This window comes from Manihot esculenta, chromosome 15 (assembly GCF_001659605.2).
Source record: "Manihot esculenta cultivar AM560-2 chromosome 15, M.esculenta_v8, whole genome shotgun sequence".
Classification (NCBI taxonomy): Eukaryota; Viridiplantae; Streptophyta; class Magnoliopsida; order Malpighiales; family Euphorbiaceae; genus Manihot; species Manihot esculenta.
In genome coordinates, this window is record NC_035175.2 from 22840709 (window position 1) to 22861996 (window position 21288).

At 40.2% G+C, this 21288-nt stretch overlaps 1 protein-coding gene across 1 annotated transcript; it reads left to right on the forward strand.

The window, feature by feature from the left end:
- Nucleotides 1–4136: 4136 nt before the first annotated feature.
- On the forward strand, nt 4137–8076 carry LOC110607894 (xyloglucan glycosyltransferase 4). Its single transcript, XM_021747058.2, has 4 exons — nt 4137–5119; nt 5712–6020; nt 6287–6691; nt 7172–8076. Exons 1-4 carry the CDS (start codon nt 4481–4483, stop codon nt 7805–7807), a joined length of 1989 nt encoding a protein of 662 aa, XP_021602750.1. The 5' UTR covers nt 4137–4480; the 3' UTR covers nt 7808–8076.
- The last annotated feature ends 13212 nt before the right edge of the window (nt 8077–21288 follow it).

Genomic DNA, 21288 nt, shown 5'->3' on the forward strand with positions numbered 1-21288 from the left:
TCATATATTAAAGTCTCATGCTTCCATGTAATGCAACACATCACAACAAATCACATCAAGGATGGTATTGTCACCAATAGTCCTCTACATTCCAAAGTGCCGGGACGTAGAATGGGTCAACCGGTCTTTCTCTTATCATAACATATCATAACATTCCAATGTGCCAGGACGTAGAATGGGTCAACCGGTCTTTCTTTTACATCGTGCCGGGACGTAGAATGGGTCAACCGGACTTCCATACCATAACATACCGTATCATATCACATCGCATCATATCGAGGACTAAGGATCATCCAACAGCCATCCACATCAACATAGAATTATGCAATGCAACATATTCGTGAATTCTAATGCAAAACAACCTAGGGTATCACATGGCATTTATGATGCATGAACATGCTCAAAACTTTATAATTTATTCGCTTTAAAATGTAAAGGTTTTTTCTACTCACCTCAGCTAGCTCTGACAATGACTGAAGCAGCTGACTCACTGCTGGGGTCCCCGGTTCCTCGGGTCCGAACCTACACAGGTGGACTCAAATGAGGGACCAAACATCTAGAACATGACTCTAAAAACATCCCCCAAAAACGCCCTAAAACACCTCAAAAAAATCATGCAAAACATGCAAAGGAAGGCTGAACAGGACACTTTCGGCGGCAGGTTCGGCGGCCGAAAGTGCCCTCCAGAGACGAAAGTCCATTTTCGGGGGCACGCTTCGGCAGCCGAAAGGCTTGCCTCCCAGGCAGGTTCGGCTGCCGAAAGTCCTTCGGCTGCCGAAAGTCCTTCGGCTGCCGAACCTGGTTTCTGCCAAAAGGGCAGAAATTCGGCTCACACATGCTCCCATGCCTCCCAAACCTTCAATCATGCATACCACTCAACCAAAACAAGCATAAACACATACATAAGCTCCTAGGGGCTTCAAACTATCTTAAACCCCAACTACAACACATCAAAAGCAACTCAGCAACCTACATTATACATAAACACAACCCAAAACCTAACAAAACTCAACTAACCTAAGCATGCATTTCTACCCCAAGAATCAACTTAAACTTGTTTAAAAACATAAAACGAGCTTAAGATCGGCTCTTACCTCTTGAAGATCGAGAGAGAGACGACTTAAACTTGGAGAACGGTGGGAGAGAGCTCCTGTGTCTTCCAAGCTTCAAAACTTGCTCTAAGCTAAAAAATCTTCAAAACAAAGTTGCAAACTCATAAAAATCATGAAGAATGGAAGGAAGAAACTCAAAATCGGCGAGGGACGGCGGAGAGCTCACCTTGGCCGAAAATGGGGAGAAAAGCTCACCCGTTTCGGCTAAGGGACCCCTTTATAGGTGGCTGGCCAGGCCACATTCGGGGGCCGAATGTGCCTCCGCATGTATGCCATGTTCGGCGGCTGAACATAAGGTTCGGCGGCCGAACCTGGACTTCCCTCACTTATGCTTTCGGGGGCCTAAAGTGCTCCCGAAGGCATGCATGTTCGGCGGCCGAACTTGAGGTTCGGCGGCCGAACCTGAGTTTTCCTCTAAGGTTGTTTTCACATAAAAACTCATTTTCTTTCTTGCTTAAAAACATAAAACACATTAAAACATTTTATAAAAGCATGGTTTTTACCCTCCTAGAGGTCTCCGACACCCGAGATTCCACCGGACGGTAGGAATCCCGATACCGGAGTCTAGCCGGGTATTACATATGCTATCTCATGATTTAATTCCTCTACCTAGATTTAGATAACATGGTGAATTGCATAAAGTTTTGAATTAAATCTACGCTCAGGTGTTGGTACCATTTCTAAACCAAACCCGTGAGCGTTGATGAAAACACTCAGCACAACATGATGTCGTTGATATCCTGAAGCTGCATAGTCATCCTAAAGATTGCCAGGTGACTTCTAGGATCTGTTGTTTCATCATACTTGTCCAAACTTGGCAGCTTGAACTTGGTTGAAAAAGTTTCTGTTACGATCTTTTCTGATAGGGGCGAGGCGTCGTCCAGGCTATAGTCCTCTTCCTGCTCCTTCTGGTACCTTTGAACAGTCCGTTCTAGATTCTAGTCAACGTCTTTCAGAGTATCCTCTGATGACCCTTCTTTCATGAACTTGGCCTTCCCTTTGGATAATATCTAGATCGCCTTTTTTCGAGTACTTGGGGTATCAATGGAGACTTCCTTCTTTCTCCTAAGAGCCATGAATGATGCCTCCTTGAACTTTGTATTGCTCAAGAGTAGCCTGCAACCTTTTGATATATTGGAGCATTTGCTCATTGTTTAAATTGTTGACTAGTGAGGGAATGTTTTGTCCACTGCTGAGAGTGGAAGAAATAATAGCACCCTCATTAGTAGCAATCTTAGCAGCTGCTTGTAAATTACCAGCCATTTCGAGAGAGAAATAAACGATTTATTTAAAAAAAAAGGGGATAAGAGACCAGTTCTAATCCAAATAAACAGGGAGAATTCAATGGATTTCCCTGCAACGGAACCAAATGATGTAGCTGAAATAGAAATGTATTGCGATTGGTCAATTTGTAAGAGAGAGAAAGTGAGGTGGTTAGCGCCTACGACAGCCACTTCGACGCTCAAGTCAGTAAATTGATGAATAAGGCGAGTGTAAAGAATTGCTTAGAACTCAAAAGTAGTTGTGTAAGAGTTGCATACTTTTATATCTGCGATCATTTGTTTTTATACTGTAAAAAGATAGAGTTAATTACAACATTTACTAAAAATCTGATGGGTGCTGACTAATTGATAAGAGATCCTACCGACTGATTAATCGGGAATCCCGTAATTATCGGCATAATAGGGATCTGCTGGATTATATCTACTAACGGTAACTTTATAACTTTATATGAAAACTCGATTTTTTTTTTCAGGGGAGGGCGAGACTATGAAGAATTGGGTGCAACAGTATCCGGGTCTTTCTTTTCAAGAGTAATATCACGTATCAATTTATCAGACTCTTACCACGTGACATAGTTTTATGGTAACAGTTCATGACTTACTTTAAATCATTGTTGTGTTACAATGGATATTTAATTTTTTAAAAAAAAAAAGAACTGATAGACAACCAATTTAAGCGTTTAGTAACTTGTTTTAAAGGTAACTGATAGTTGATATATATCCTATCAGCTGTTTTTTTTATTCACTCTAATTTTAAAATTTTTTATATTGATAATATTTTATCTGTTATTTTGATCATATTATAATTTTAGTATTTATTAATAAAATTAAATTTTTTAATTAACTTTTTTAATTGTATTTCTGTCTCTACAAAATACAATAATTATTTTTAAAATTTTATAAAACTTATCTTATTATTTCTCTTTCTCTATTAATTATTTTATCTTTTTAGTATTTATATTAAAAAAATAAATACCATACTGTCAATTATCTAATTGCGCCCAATTGATGGGACAAGAAGAATTTTTTGTGGGGCAATCTGCAATTTTGGATGTACCCAGTTGTCACCCCACATGCTTCTTCCCCATTTATCACACACCCTCCTCCGTCTTCTTCTTCTTCTTCTACTGTCCTTTGTTTCTTCTCAATACACCAACACACATGTTTAGGAATTTTTTTTAAATAAAATAAAATAAATTATTTTTTCTTTTTTAAAATAAAAGCAAATAAAAGAAAAAAATAAAATTAATTGACTGTTATAATGAATTCATAATTTTATTTTCCATATTTTTAGAAAGAATTTAAACAAAAATGGTAATTTAATAATTTTCCTATAAAAAGGAGAAAATTTTCTTTTTTGGTTCACTTTATGTTCTTGCCAAATGGAGAAAAATGCAAATTAGCTGAAAATTTTTTACTAAATCAGGTTTATATGAAACAGTTTTATGTGGACCCACTAACAGTTTCCACTGATTTTGCTCCCAATGCTCTGTCTCTCCCTCTTCCTTTTCTTTTCAAAATTTTTTACTTTTCCCATATGGGGACATTACTAGGCTAGATTGAATCTTGTTATTAGTTAAATGATAATTATAGATATTTTAAAGATTTTTTTTAAATAAGTAATAATAAAGGAAAGAATTTTTCATTTAGACACTCCACTGTCAGTGTGGACCTGCATGGGGCTAAAAAGGAATTATATGTATGCATATGAGCTGGATCTTTCAACTCTGACAACAGCTACACCAAAAATTATACTATTCTTTCCTCTTCTTTATTAGTACTTCACAGAAAGCTCATGAAAATAGAGATACTCTCTCTTTCTTGCATTTGTTTTACCCATTGATTTGCAATCTCATGCGTCAAACTAAAATCTCGGATTCTGTTTCCACAGATCCACAGTGAAGTAGAAACTGTATAAAAAAGATCACTTCTTTTTCTTTCTTTCTCATTTATAATGATGTCTGAATCTCAGAACTAAATTCCCAGTTCAAGATATTGGTTCTGCTGCTAAATCTTGATTGGGTTTCGCTTGTTGCTCTGTTTTCTGTGTTCTTCTGTGGAATTCTGAGCTTCTGCTAAGAGACAATGGCTCCAAACTCGGTGGTTGTAACTATGGAGAAGCCAAACAATTTCTCTATAGTAGAATTCAATGCCACAGATCCATCTTTGTTTCCTGAGAAACGAAAGGCTGTGAGCCCCAAGCAATTCACATGGGTTCTTCTCCTCAAAGCTTATAAAGCTCTCACTTGCGTTTCTTGGTTGGCAATGGCTTTTAAAGCCACGTTCATTTCAATCAAGAAACGCACAGCTTTGTCTGAAATGAGACAAGATGAGCCAAGAAACAGAGGAAGGTTGTACAGATTTATCAAAGCATTTCTTGTCATATCAATAGTAGCTTTGGTGATTGAAATCATTGCTCATTTCAAGAAATGGAACTTGAATCTGAAAAATCCATGGGAGATTCAGGGTCTAGTGCAATGGTCTTACATGGCTTGGTTATCATTTAGAGTTGATTACATTGCTCCTCTGGTGATTACTCTGTCCAAATTCTGTACTGTCCTGTTTCTGATCCAATCTCTCGACCGCCTAGTTCTTTGTCTTGGATGTTTCTGGATTAAGTACAAGAAGTTGAAGCCTGAGATAAATGTTGACGCTTATGACGTTGAAGATCCTTCAAGTTTTCCAATGGTTCTTGTTCAGATTCCAATGTGCAATGAGAGAGAGGTAACTACTCTGAAACTTTGCTTGGAGGAAGTTTCTTTTGTTTCCTTGAGGTTTAAATTGAAATAATTGATTTAAAAGAATCAATTCTTTGATTTTATTTTCTTTTCAATTTAGTTTAATTTTTATTTTAAAAAATTTTAATTATTTTGATTTGATTCGGTTCGTTTTTAACTAAAAACCTTTTATAAAATCAAACTGAATTGAATAGTTATTTGTGTATGATTTTGAATTGAATAGTTATTTGTGTATGATTTTATATAAAGGGTATGAAATTAAATCTTTTCCTTTTTAATTTTTGTAATTTTCAATTTAAAATTTGATATTGTTTAGTTCATTATTAGGTTAGAAGATGTAAATTGAATTTTAAAATATTAAAAATAATATTTAAAATTAAAAGCCCACTCAAACTGAATCCAACTGAGCAGAGAGATTTGGTTCGATTCAGTTTTTTCTCCAATTCAAAATTGAGTTTCATATATTCTTAAAATTCTGTTTTCAATTTATTCTGTTAAATTTGGATCGGAATCAAACTAGCAGAATGCTCACCTTCCTTTCTGGATCTTATATTGGAAAATTTGTCATTGTTTTTCAGGTCTACGCACAATCCATTTCTGCAGCCTGTCAGCTTGATTGGCCAAGGGACAGATTGTTAATCCAAGTCCTAGATGATTCAGATGATGGAACTGTGCAGCTCCTAATCCAAGATGAAGTTTCTTCCTGGCGTCAGAAAGGGATCAACATAATCTACAGACACAGATTGATCAGGACAGGATACAAAGCTGGTAACCTTAAATCAGCTATGAACTGTGACTATGTTAAGGACTATGAATTCGTCGCGATATTCGATGCAGATTTCCAGCCAAACCCGGATTTCCTCAAGCAAACAATTCCTCACTTCAAGGTAAAAACTAGTGTAAAATCAAAAGCAAATTTTCATTTTTCTTGTGATAAATGCAATATCTCAATTTATTTGATTTTTTTTCTAATAATTCTTTTGTTTGAAACAAAAAATTCAATTTTTGTTAAAAAAAAATTTCATTTTAAAAGAAATTGAAATCTTTCATGTTTTTGTATGAATACATTTGAATTTTTCTTCTTATAAAATGAATCATATGAATCGAAGTGTAAGAGACTGTCGCTTGACTATGTTGCAATGATGTCTGACAGGGGAATCCTAAACTGGGTCTAGTTCAGGCTCGCTGGTCTTTTGTGAACAAAGATGAGAACTTGCTGACAAGGCTCCAAAACATCAATCTGTGCTTCCATTTTGAAGTGGAACAGCAAGTAAATGGTGCTTTTCTCAATTTCTTTGGCTTCAATGGAACAGCAGGTGTGTGGAGAATCAAAGCATTAGAGGATTCAGGAGGATGGCTTGAAAGGACAACAGTTGAAGATATGGACATTGCTGTAAGAGCACACTTAAATGGATGGAAATTCATCTTCCTCAATGATGTAAAAGTCCTCTGCGAGCTGCCGGAATCTTATGAAGCTTATAAGAAACAGCAGCATCGCTGGCATTCTGGTCCTATGCAACTGTTTCGCTTGTGCCTTCCTGCTATAATCACTTCCAAGGTTTGCTTCAATTCTTTTTTTTGAGCTAAATACATATCTGCGACCTGAATTTTATCAGGGAAAAAAAAAAAACGTGTAGCACCCTAGATTTTGAAAATTTCGTAACACACATCTAAATTATTGTATAATTTCACCATTAATAGTCAATAGCTTAATAATAACAATAATAATAATAATCAATATATAAATTTTAAAATTGAAACTCAATTTATATTTTTTACACATAAAAAAAGATTTGGATTCCAAATTGGTATAAAAATACTATAACCCTCCTTTGGTATTAATAAATTTACAAGAATTCAATTCAATTGATTTCTATTTTAATAATTCTTTTATTCGAAATAAAAGAGTTTAATTTTTAATAAAATTTTCTAATAAAATTTAAGAGTGCTAATATATATTCGCCAATTTCTATGTTTTGTTCTAATTTTGAAGAATTTTTATAACTAGTTTCTATTCTTTTCTTTATGCTATTTGCAGATATCAAAGTGGAAGAAATCCAACCTTATATTTCTTTTCTTTCTATTGAGGAAACTCATACTGCCATTCTACTCATTTACACTCTTCTGTATCATTCTTCCATTAACAATGTTCATACCTGAGGCAGAGCTACCTCTTTGGGTGATTTGTTACATACCCATTTTCATGTCCTTCTTAAACATCCTCCCTGCCCCAAAATCTTTCCCTTTCTTGGTCCCATACCTTCTCTTTGAAAACACCATGTCTGTAACAAAGTTCAATGCAATGATCTCAGGGCTATTTCAGCTTGGAAGTGCTTATGAATGGATTGTAACAAAGAAGACAGGAAGATCATCAGAGTCTGATTTATTAGCTTTTGCTGAAAGAGAATCAAAATCTTCAAATGAAGAGAAAATCTTAAGGAGACACTCAGAATCTGGTTTGACTTTGTTAAGTAAACTTCAGGAACAAGAAGCAGCTCCAGTTAAAAAGAGAAATAGGCTTTATAGGAAAGAGCTTGCTCTTGCTTTTCTTCTGCTAACTGCTGCTGCAAGAAGCTTGTTGTCTGCTCATGGAGTTCATTTCTACTACTTGCTGTTCCAGGGTGTATCTTTTCTAGTTGTTGGCTTGGATTTGATTGGTGAGCAGGTAAGCTGAGGAGAAGCTAAGATTAAAATTAAAGGATTTTGGTGTTTATAAAGAATGAGAAGCAAAAGAAAAGAAAAGGAAAAAAAAACTTACAGTTCTTTTGAAACCAACTTTCAGTGGAACTGGTTTACTTCACAGATAGAAGAAGATATAATGCACTACTGGAATTTACTAGGCAAAAGTTGAGTTTGTACAATATTCAATTGTGGTATCTATGTTTGAATAATTCTATGAGGAGCCAATATAGAGATTATAATATTTTTTTTAAAAAATTTTTCTTATGGAATGGAGTGTTAGTTTTTTAAGATTGCAATGTCCTTGACTGTCATTTAAATTGTTGGGTATAAACATCAAGTCCTACCCATATACATGTAAGAAGACAGAGAAAAGGTTGCAGGCCTAACGATAGTGTGCCCATGTAAGGACGATTTCAGAATAATCCCATCGTATTCCTCTTAGTCAGCTTAACACTAATAAGCCGAATGCCCATCATATGTATGGATATAGCAAGCTTCCTGATCCAAATCCTACACTTATCAAGGGAAAGTGAGTTCTATTATAAATGACGTGATTAGAGTCAAAGAGAACAAGAGAAAGAGGAGGACCATATTCACCAACCAGGTGCGAAAACCTAGACTTCTCAAAACTTTAACTCCCTCAGTTGCTACATACTCCCCAAAACATTTACCATGGAAATTAATTTCTCTAGCCGTAAGAATACAAGCAACCAAACTCAACACTCTTCATCAATAAGTTGCATTACCCTTACATCAACCATGTGTCCTATACTCGAAAGGCATGGGATCTCGTAGTTATTAAATAGTGTTACATTTGATGGTATTTTCTTTATTTTTTAGATAATTAATGAAAAATTAAATAAATAGAGTTTTAGTTTGATGAAAGCAAAATACATAGATATGTATGTGTTAATTTTTGGCATAACCCATGAATGAAAATATTATTACTAATAGGATATAATCGATTTTTTAGGTAGTTTAGATTTACAGGGAACATAAGAAATCAAGCGAAGGCAAATTATAACATATTATTTAGTTAAAAAAAGGAGGAGAATAGGTGACAAGACAACTCAAAACAATGCCCAACAAGCAGCTACAAAAGCAAACCTGCACTATTGAAAAGCAGGAAGAGCCATGCCATCAAGGACAAAACACCTCAAACATGACACCAAAGCAAAAAGACAAAAGAGAGAACTATAAAAAAAAAAAAAAAACAAAGTCCAAGGCGAGCTGAACACTGTTGTTATGACACCGAGTTTGCAAGAAGAGCTAAGAAAGTTAACAAAGAAACATCGTCTGCAATAGACTCTTGAAAAAAAGGCAATTGAAAAAAGACATTTCAGCTCTTCGATGGAAAAGGAAAAGGAAATACTTTCTATTAATCAGAATATAAAAATTTTTGTTTGAGAATTGAGTTGTAATGTTTAATAAGAATTATTCATATTAATTAAAATAATTAATATATATATATATATTGTCGAAAAATGAGCAAAAGTAATATATCACAATAATTTATTTTCATAAATATAAAATTATCGTATACTTTATAAGAAACCCATATATTTTATTATGTTATATGGTCATATGACATAGATTATGAACTCTTAAATAGTAGAGAATGATTATCATATGCTATGTGATTTTTGAAATTATCAGAAGCTATGCGATAAAACTCCAATTTGTGCAACTAAATAGTTAAATGGTTGGGCTGTGGCTACTGGTGGGAATTTGGGAATGTCACGGTCATGGAAGGTGGAGAATGTAGCTGGTGCTCTTCAACACTGCAACAAGATGTTCTTTGGTAATATTTCCATTTGGAAAAGGGACCTTCAGCCTCACTTAGATCAGTTGGTCGGTTCATAAAATGATGATGCTCTTGCAGCTCGAATGCATTTGAAAGCTCAGTTGGGGGAGTTGCATCTTCGCAAAGAGATGATGTGGCGTTAACGGAGCAAACAATATGGCTGAAGGAAGGTGAACATAATATCAAGTATTTTCATTATGTGGCATCGAAACGCAGGAAAGTTAATTCCATTGGGCGTTTGTTTTCTGAGGATGGTATTGAGTTGACGGGTGCTACTTTGGATGCCCATATCATTGATTTTTATAAACAGTTATTTACTTTTAAAACTTCTGCGGTACTGAGCGATAGTTTGGATTTTGTTCCCTCTCGTGTCACTATCTATGAGTAAGGTTCTTTTGCAGCCATATAATTCTGAGGAGATTTTCAATCCGATCAAATAAATGCATCCTATATGGATTACCACCTTTGTTTTTCAAAAATAAAGTACTGTAGTGCGGAATGACCTGTTGAGTACAGTACAATTAGTTTTGAAGGGGTTGATTCAGAACCAATGGATCAACTCCAAAAATTCTACGATAATATGGAATAGCTTCAAAGATAAACAATAAATTTCTCTCTATGGTACTCCATGCAAATGATAGCAAGAATATTAATAATTAAGGATTAGAAAAACAAGATAAACGCCACAACTGAATTGATAAATTTACCTTGATTCTTGATATAATTGGAAGAATGCAATCTCACATTCTCACAATAACAAAAAATAATTTTAAATTTTGATTAAAAAAGTACTTTCACACAAATAACTGCTTAAGTTTATATAGAGAAAACTAAATCTAACTATAAGAGAATAAGGAAAAACTATACCCTAAAGTGTCCAAATAAGACTAGCCAAATTTAATAGCCCATAGTAAGGGGTGGCACACTAAGGTCCAAAAGCTATGTCCAAACAACTAAATTAGTAATATTAAAACAAATAAGTTAGCATAAGTTTAACCCAAACAAATGAGCTTATAAAATATATTATTAACGCCCAAATAACATGTATAACACATTCACTAAAACTGTCCATGAGTTGTGCATATGCCTTGCACATACTTTTTAAGTTGCACATGCATTGCATATGTTTCTTCAAATCTGCCTACTTAGTTTGATGGGCTTATACACCTTCTAATTAGGTTTAATGGACTTGAATCTTTACAAAATCCTTCCTTAATCTTTACTTTAGGCTTTCCTTTGTGTAGCTTTGGCCCATAGGCTTGATTATACTTCTTAAGCCCATAATTGTAAGTGTTACACCAAATCTGCCCGATATGAATTGAAGCATGCCCCAAGTGTATTTGGATTGTATGAATATGATTTTGAACTCTTTTTAGATCCATTTAAATGATATAAAGTTACTCCATACTATTGTTGCAAATATGCCCTATTAGATCTGTATTAGGGGTGATATTCCCTATGGGCTAAATCACACTCATATTTGTCTGATTTCGAAGGTCAAGTAGCCTTGTTTGGTTGGGGAATACCAACCCATTAGCCTATGTAATGTGATTTTTAAAATCATAACGAAGACAATTGCAAATTAATTGAAGCTCATTTTGAATGATATGGTGGATGAGGTGCAAAGTGCTTTCGTACCGAGCCAGCTTATCATGGATAATGTCCTTATTGCCTTTGAGGCATTCCACTATATGAAGACTAGACACAATTCTCATCGGCCTTTGATGTCACTCAATTTGGACATGGCTAAGGCTTATGACTGAGTAGAATGAACATACCTTCGGGTGGTTTTGCTTAAGTTATGATTTCATTAGAACTCAATTTTCTTGGTGATGTGGTGTGTCTCTACGGTTTCATATTCTATTTTGATTAATGGGCGATCACTTAGTCCTTTTGAACCATACCGAGGGCTCAAGCAAGGTGATCCGCTTTCCCTTTATCTCTTCTTGCTATGTACTGAAGGGTTGATAGGACTTTTGAATAATGCAGTGGCTAGACATTTGTTGTACGGTATTCATATCTATCAAGATGCGCCAAAGATTTCTCACCTTTTGTTTGCTAATGATTGCATTTTTGTAATACCCGGCTAGACTCCGGTATCGGAATTCCTACCGCTCGGTGGAATCTCGGATGTCGGAAACCTCTAGAAGGGTAAAACCATGTTTTACGAAATGTTTTTAATGTATTTTATGCTTTTAAGTGAAAAAGAATTGAGTTTTTAATGAAAAAGACCAAAGGAGGCTTTGCCAGGTTCGGCCGCCGAAAGTTAGGTTCGGCCGCCGAACATGGTGGGGTTTTGGGAGCGCTTTAGGCCTCCGAAAGCCTTGTTTGAAAGGCTCAAGGTTCGGCCGCCGAACCTCATGTTCGGCCGCCGAACATGCATGAGATGTGGGGGCACGTTAGGCCGCCGAAAGGTGGCAGAACCAGCCCTATAAGAGACCCCGTGACCGAAACAGGCGAGGTTTTCTCTCCCATTTCGGCCGACGGTAAGCTTTAGCCCTCCTATGGTCATTTCAAGTGTTTTTCCTCAAATCCTTTAGATCTTAACAAGTTACATCTTGTTTTTGAAGAGTTTTAAAGTTTAAGCAAGTTTTGGAGCTTTGAAGTTCAAGAACTCGAATCTCCCCATCTTCGAGCTAGGATCGTTTTTCTCTCGCTCTTCAAGAGGTAAGAGCCGATCTCTAGTTCTATATGTGTTTTGAGTAAGTTTTATGCAAGTTTTTGGGGTAGAAATGCATGAGTAGGCTTGATGGGTTTTTATGAAAAATCCATGGTTTAATGTGTGTTTATGTGCAATGTGGCTTGCTTGTGTGTTGTAGATGGGGTTTAAGCTTGTTGGAGACCCCTAGGAGCTTGTATGTTTGAGTATGCTTGTTGTAGAATAGGTTTATGCATGATTGGTTGTGTAGGGGGTTGTTTTGGGCATGAAGAACCAAGTTTCTGCCCTTTGGCAGAAACCAGGTTCGGCAGCCGAAGGTACTTTCGGCCGCCGAACCAGCTTGGGAGGCAGCTTTAGGCTGCCGAAGGTTGCCCCGAAAGTTTGAGTTTCGGCTCTGTCCGAGACTTTCGGCCGCCGAAGGTGCCGCCGAACATGCATGAGTTTCGTCTCTGTCTGGGAGTTTCGGCCGCCGAAGGTGCCGCCGAACCTGCCTGACTTTCGGCTCTGGAAGGACTTTCGGCCGCCGAAGGTGCCGCCGAAAGTGCCCTTCCCAACCTTTTCTTGCATGTTTTCTAATGATGTTTTGAGGTGTTTCTAGGAGGTTTTTGGGGGTATGTTTAGAGTTATGTTCTTGTTGTTTGGTGCCTCATTTGAGTCCACCTGTGTAGGTTCGGACCCGAGGACCCGAGACCCCCGATTGTGAGATAGTCTTTCTGAGTCCGTCGTTAAAGCTTCGGTCACCAGGTGAGTGGGATTATTCCCTAAGTTTTTAAGTAATGAATAAATGAACAAATGAATGAATCTGATAGCATACTCATGCATCATTAATGCCATGCGATGTTTCAGGATGTTTGCATTAGAAATTCACGAATATGTTGCATTGCATAATTTGATGTTGATGTGGATGGTTATTGGGTGATCCATAGTCCTCTAATGTTATGTTATGATGATATGTTATGGAAGACCAGTGAGGCCCATTCTACGCCCCTGGCACTATGTAAGAGAAAGACCAGCGAGGCCCATTCTACGCCCCTGGCACTTTGGAATGTTATGTTATGTATGTTATGTAAGAGAAAGACCAGTGAGGCCCATTCTACGCCCCTGGCACTTGGAAATGTGAGGACTAATGGTGACAATACCATCCTTTATGTGATTAAATGTGATGTGTTGCATTTCATGAAAGCATGTAAAGTAAAAGTTATGTTATTTAATGTTATTAATAAAATGAATAATAATATACCTAAAAAGTGTGGAATTAAAGCAAATGTTAATAATAAAATGAAGAATAAAATACCTAAAAATGGAGGAATTAATATCATGTTTTTACTTTTTACTCACTGGGCTTTTTAGCTCACCCCTCTCCCCTAACCCCAGTCTTGCAGGTACCGTGTAGATAGAGAAGTCAGAAGAGTAAGAGAAGGTTATGTAATAGCATAGCTGTGGACATGGTTTATTCATAATATAAAAGTATGTAATGTAATGTAAGCTTTATAGTGTGCTTGACTAGAGTCTGTTGTAATCCCTTAAATACATGAGATAAATGTTTTATGATGTTTATGTAACCCAAGCCTGCTATATGTTATGTACCCCATTGGAGTATTTGTTGAGGACTCCAATGAGGGGTTTATGTTATGTTTATGCATGCACAGGTTAGGCTGGGTAAAGAAATGTTTAAATGAAAGAAAAGTTTTAATTTTTATGTATGTTTTGGATCATGTATGGGATTAAACAGGTTTACAGGATGTATGTTTGGCTTGCTACGGGTTCTGGCGGCCTTAAGCCGACCCGAATCCTAGCGCCGGTAGCGGTCCGGTTTCCGGGTCGTTACAGAATGGTATCAGAGCCCTAGGTTCATATGGTCGGACCTAGAGTGTCGGGCTCATAAGATGTGATAGAATGTCAAGCACAATAGGAAATCATGTCCACTAGGATAGGATGTAGAGTCCTGTCTAGAATGAAAGTATGTATGCCATGAGATATGCTATGAATATGATGTGTATATGATGTGGGTTCATGTGTTTCCACATGAACCATTTGATGCTAATGTTTTGTTATCTGTGCTGTTTTTCAGTAAACAGAATGCGAGGAACTCGTCGATCAGCTAGATTGACTAGAGTACCACCGGAGGATGAGGGCACGAGCGCCCGTCCTCCAGCATTGCCAAGGGCAATGTCAAGCAGGTCCAACAGGGACAGAGTAGTGAGGGACCCTAGAAGGTCTTTGGATCTGGGTAGAAGCAGATCAGTAAGGGGTACAGTTCAGGAAAGGATGTCAGTTGATGAAGAAGTAGAGATGGATGTGGAGCAGAGGAGGGATGGTAACCTTGGTGTAAACATGCCAGAAGAGGGCATGGGTGAGTCACAGGGAGGCACTCAGGCCTCGGGGTTTGTTCCACCACCCCAGTACCCACCTTTTTCACCATACCCCGGGTATTCGATGGGAAGTACATCGGATTACCCCAGTTTTAATCCTTACCCTTCTCACATGCCATATCCACCTTTCTACCCACAGTATCCACAGTACCCTATGTACCCACCTCCATCCTTCCATCCAGGCACAGCAAACCCTATTCCAAGGGATGCCGCACCTCCACCACCAGCAGGAACCGCAGTTACAGAAACCCAAAGACCGCAACCTACCTCATCTGGAGGGAGCAAGGCCAAGATGACCGACTATATGAAGTTGGGTGCTCCTCAGTTTGATACAGGTGATGATCCGTTTGTGTACCTGGAGAAGGTCAAAACAATTACAGATGAGATAGGTGCTGATGACAGCAGAGCCATTCAGATGGCTGGTTTCACCCTGAAATGCAAAAAGGCCCGTGAGTGGTTCAAGGGCTATGTGAAACCGAGGGTGGACAGTCTTTCATGGGAGGAGTTTGCGAATGAGTTCGCAGGATGGGCGTTCCCTGACAGTTCTAGGGAGCTGAAGATGATTGAGTTTGAACAGCTGAAGCAGACAGATGAGATGGGTGTCGATGAGTACACCGATAGATTCTTAGAGTTGTTACCGTTTGCTGGGCAACATCTGGACACAGATCCGAAGAAGTCAAGAAGGTATATCATGAGGCTCCATTCCAGGTATTCCTCCTTGGTTCAGTCAGCTGACAGAGAAAGTTTCCATGCCATTGTAGACATGGCCAGGAGAATGGAGGCTAGTGCAATCATCGAGGGGACTGTTAAACAGTCAGTGACACAGCCTTCAGGTTCTAAGACCCCAGGTGGGGGGAGGATAGACCCTTCATCCTTGAGTTCAGCTAGTAAGAAGTGGAACAGTACCACTAAGAAACCAAAGAAGAGTAAGTTCTGGAGCAAGATCAAGTCAGGTCTGGGATTAGGAAGTGGCTCGAGCTCTGGTGCTGATAATGCAGTGTGTGCAAGGTGTGGCAAGCTACACAGAGGGGTATGCCGGTTTGGGACGACGGCCTGCTACAGGTGTGGGCAAGAGGGACACATGTCTATGGAGTGTCCTAGAGCAGTTCCTATGGCACGGCCCCAGCAGACTACTTCAGGTAGTGTGGCACAGCCAGCAGCTTCAGCCGCGACACAGGCTAGTGGCAGAGGCCGAGGGAGAGGGTCAGCCTCTTCTTCATCAGCTTACAGAGGGGAAGGTCCGTCAGCTCCAGCACGGATCTTCACAATGACACAGCAGGAGGCAAATGCATCCAACACCGTGGTGTCAGGTAATATCATCATTGGTTGTTCAGATGCTTATGCCTTAATGGACCCGGGTGCATCCCATTCTTTTGTTTCTCCGAGAGCGGTCGAGAGGTTGGGTTTGATGGTCTCTGGGTTAGAGTGTCCCCTATGGGTCAGTGGACCCAAGTGTGACCCGTCAGTGGCAGAGTCAGTCTGCCAATACAGTCCAGTTTTCATAGAGGGAAGATGCCTATCCGCCGACCTTGTGGTTCTAGACTTGACAGATTTTGACGTCATTCTAGGGATGGATTGGCTATCTACCCATGGTGCTACCTTGGATTGCAGAGACAAGGTAGTTAAGTTCAGACGTCAGAATGGGTCAGAGGTTGTCTTTAGAGGAGACAAGGGGAGTACACCTAGAGGTTTGATATCAGCCCTACAGGCTCGTAGGCTGCTCAGGAGGGGTTGTCAGGGTTATCTAGCTCATGTGAGAGAGCTAGACAGAGATGTCAGAGAGCTCGCCTCAGTGCCTGTGGTTAGAGAGTTCTTAGATGTTTTCCCAGACGAACTGCCAGGTTTTACCGCCTCCTAGGGAGATAGAGTTCGAAATAGAATTGATGCCAGGAACCAGACCGATCTCTATCCCTCCCTACAGGATGGCGCCAGCAGAGCTGAAGGAGCTTAAAGAACAGTTGCAAGAGCTGGTAGACAAGGGTTTCATCCGACCGAGTACCTCACCTTGGGGTGCTCCAGTGTTGTTCGTGAAAAAGAAGGATGGATCCCTTAGACTTTGTATCGACTACAGACAGTTGAACAAGGTCACTACCAAGAACAAGTACCCGTTGCCTAGGATCGATGATCTATTCGACCAGCTAGCAGGAGCAGGTTGTTTTTCCAAAATAGATCTGAGATCTGGGTATCATCAGCTGAGGATCAGAGATGAAGACGTGCCGAAGACAGCTTTCAGAACCAGATATGGGCACTATGAGTTCCTGGTGATGCCGTTCGGGTTAACAAACGCCCCTGCAGCATTCATGGATCTCATGAACAGAGTGTTTAGCCAATACCTGGATCACTTCGTTATTGTCTTCATAGATGATATCTTAGTGTATTCCAGGAATGCAGAAGAGCATGCCCATCATCTGCGGTTGGTCTTGCAGACTTTGAGAGAACATGGCTTGTATGCCAAGTTCTCTAAATGTGAGTTCTGGCTGAGGAGCATTTCGTTCTTGGGGCATGTAGTGTCAGAGAACGGTATTGAGGTGGACCCCAAGAAGACAGAAACTGTGGCTAACTGGCCTAGACCCACTTCAGTGACAGAGATTAGAAGTTTCTTGGGTTTGGCTGGTTACTACAGGAGGTTCGTTCAGGACTTTTCAAAGATAGCAGCTCCTCTGACCAGGTTAACCAGGAAGAATCAGAAATTTCTGTGGACCGACCAGTGCGAAGAAAGTTTTGAAGAGCTTAAGAAGAGGTTGACTTCAGCACCAGTTTTAGCTCTGCCATCTGGTGATGAGGACTTTACAGTCTTTTGTGATGCGTCCCGTGTGGGACTGGGTTGTGTACTGATGCAGAATGAGAGGGTGATTGCTTATGCTTCTAGGCAGCTGAAGAAGCATGAGTTGAATTACCCCACACATGACCTTGAGATGGCAGCAGTAATCTTTGCACTCAAGATGTGGAGGCACTACCTCTATGGGGTAAAATGTGAGATCTTCACAGATCATAAGAGCCTGCAGCACATCCTGAGTCAAAGAGATCTGAATTTGAGACAGAGAAGATGGGTAGAACTGCTCAGTGACTACGATTGCAAAATCCAGTATCATCCGGGTAAGGCTAATGTAGTAGCTGATGCCTTAAGCCGGAAATCACTCGGCAGTCTATCCCACATCACAGCAGAACGAAGACCAGTAGTAAAGGAGTTCTACAAGCTCATCGAAGAAGGGCTACAGTTAGAGTTGTCGGGTACAGGTGCCTTGTTGGCTCAGATGAAAGTGACACCCGTGTTCCTTGAGCAAGTCGCTCAGAAACAGCATGAGGACCCCGAGTTAGTGAAGATTGCCAGGACTGTCCAGTCAGGCAATGATAGTGAGTTCAGATTCGACAGTAAGGGGATCCTCCGCTATAGGAGTCGATTATGTGTACCAGACGACATAGGGCTAAAAGGAGACATTATGAGAGAGGCTCATAATGCAAGATACAGCATTCACCCCGGAGCCACCAAGATGTATCAAGATTTGAAGAAAGTTTATTGGTGGCCAGCAATGAAGAAAGAAGTGGCACAGTTCGTGTCAGCCTGCGAAGTGTGTCAGAGGGTGAAGCTGGAACATCAGAAGCCAGCTGGAATGCTTAACCCGCTACCTATTCCAGAATGGAAATGGGAAAATATAGCTATGGACTTTGTAGTAGGGTTACCGGCGGCGTCCAACAGAGTGGACTCCATATGGGTGATTGTGGACAGACTCACCAAATCTGCTCACTTCATTCCTGTCAGGAGTGGCTACTCTGTGGACAAGTTAGCGCAAGTATATGTGGATGAGATTGTCAGGCTGCATGGGGTTCCAGTGTCTATAGTGTCTGATAGAGGGCCCCAGTTCACCTCCAGATTTTGGCGGAGTCTGCAGAATGCCATGGGTACTAGGTTGGATTTCAGTACTGCCTTCCACCCCCAGACTGATGGACAGTCAGAAAGGACCATCCAGACTATCGAGGATATGCTCAGAATGTGTGTGCTGGACTTTGGCGGTTCTTGGAGGCAGCATCTACCTTTGGTGGAGTTTGCCTACAATAACAGCCATCATGCTAGCATCGGGATGGCTCCATATGAAGCTTTGTACGGAAGGAAGTGCAGATCACCTGTTTGCTGGGAGGAAGTTGGAGAGAAGGCCTTGGCAGGGCCTGAGCTAGTAGAGATTACCAGCAGGGTGGTACCCATAATCAGAGAAAGAATCAAGACTGCTGCAAGCAGACAGAAGAGTTATGCAGACATCCGCAGAAGGCAGTTAGAGTTTCAGGAGGGGGACCTGGTATTGCTTAAGGTGTCTCCAATGAAGGGAGTGGTTCGCTTCGGGAAGAAAGGTAAACTAGCCCCACGATACATCGGACCCTTCGAAATCTTGCAAAAGATTGGGAATGTGTCGTACAAGCTAGATTTACCTGCTTCAATGGCAAGAATCCATCCGGTTTTCCATGTTTCGATGTTGAGGAAGTTTGTGTCAGATCCGAGCAAGGTTCTTAGTGAGCCTGATGTGGAGGTCCAAGAGGATCTCACCTATGTTGAGCAGCCAGTACGGATCATAGACACGCAGATCAGAAAGTTAAGAAACAAGGAAATCCCAATGGTGAAAGTCCTGTGGAACCACCACAACTTGGAAGAGTGCACTTGGGAGACACGGGAGTCTATGCTCCAGCAGTACCCTCAGCTCTTTTAAGGTTAGATCCCTATGTGTTGATGTGCTTTGTATGTATGTTATATGTTTGCCATGTTATGTGTTGTTGGTGAACATTCGGGGACGAATGTTCTTAAGGGGGGGAGAATGTAATACCCGGCTAGACTCCGGTATCGGAATTCCTACCGCTCGGTGGAATCTCGGATGTCGGAAACCTCTAGAAGGGTAAAACCATGTTTTACGAAATGTTTTTAATGTATTTTATGCTTTTAAGTGAAAAAGAATTGAGTTTTTAATGAAAAAGACCAAAGGAGGCTTTGCCAGGTTCGACCGCCGAAAGTTAGGTTCGGCCGCCGAACATGGTGGGGTTTTGGGAGCGCTTTAGGCCTCCGAAAGCCTTGTTTGAAAGACTCAAGGTTCGGCCGCCGAACCTCATGTTCGGCCGCCGAACATGCATGAGATGTGGGGGCACGTTAGGCCGCCGAAAGGTGGCAGAACCAGCCCTATAAGAGACCCCGTGACCGAAACAGGCGAGGTTTTCTCTCCCATTTCGGCCGACGGTAAGCTTTAGCCCTCCTATGGTCATTTCAAGTGTTTTTCCTCAAATCCTTTAGATCTTAACAAGTTACATCTTGTTTTTGAAGAGTTTTAAAGTTTAAGCAAGTTTTGGAGCTTTGAAGTTCAAGAACTCGAATCTCCCCATCTTCGAGCTAGGATCGTTTTTCTCTCGCTCTTCAAGAGGTAAGAGCCGATCTCTAGTTCTATATGTGTTTTGAGTAAGTTTTATGCAAGTTTTTGGGGTAGAAATGCATGAGTAGGCTTGATGGGTTTTTATGAAAAATCCATGGTTTAATGTGTGTTTATGTGCAATGTGGCTTGCTTGTGTGTTGTAGATGGGGTTTAAGCTTGTTGGAGACCCCTAGGAGCTTGTATGTTTGAGTATGCTTGTTGTAGAATAGGTTTATGCATGATTGGTTGTGTAGGGGGTTGTTTTGGGCATGAAGAACCAAGTTTCTGCCCTTTGGCAGAAACCAGGTTCGGCAGCCGAAGGTACTTTCGGCTGCCGAACCAGCTTGGGAGGCAGCTTTAGGCTGCCGAAGGTTGCCCCGAAAGTTTGAGTTTCGGCTCTGTCCGAGACTTTCGGCCGCCGAAGGTGCCGCCGAACATGCATGAGTTTCGTCTCTGTCTGGGAGTTTCGGCCGCCGAAGGTGCCGCCGAACCTGCCTGACTTTCGGCTCTGGAAGGACTTTCGGCCGCCGAAGGTGCCGCCGAAAGTGCCCTTCCCAGCCTTTTCTTGCATGTTTTCTAATGATGTTTTGAGGTGTTTCTAGGAGGTTTTTGGGGGTATGTTTAGAGTTATGTTCTTGTTGTTTGGTGCCTCATTTGAGTCCACCTGTGTAGGTTCGGACCCGAGGACCCGAGACCCCCGATTGTGAGATAGTATTTCTGAGTCCGTCGTTAAAGCTTCGGTCACCAGGTGAGTGGGATTATTCCCTAAGTTTTTAAGTAATGAATAAATGAACAAATGAATGAATCTGATAGCATACTCATGCATCATTAATGCCATGCGATGTTTCAGGATGTTTGCATTAGAAATTCACGAATATGTTGCATTGCATAATTTGATGTTGATGTGGATGGTTATTGGGTGATCCATAGTCCTCTAATGTTATGTTATGATGATATGTTATGGAAGACCAGTGAGGCCCATTCTACGCCCCTGGCACTATGTAAGAGAAAGACCAGCGAGGCCCATTCTACGCCCCTGGCACTTTGGAATGTTATGTTATGTATGTTATGTAAGAGAAAGACCAGTGAGGCCCATTCTACGCCCCTGGCACTTGGAAATGTGAGGACTAATGGTGACAATACCATCCTTTATGTGATTAAATGTGATGTGTTGCATTTCATGAAAGCATGTAAAGTAAAAGTTATGTTATTTAATGTTATTAATAAAATGAATAATAATATACCTAAAAAGTG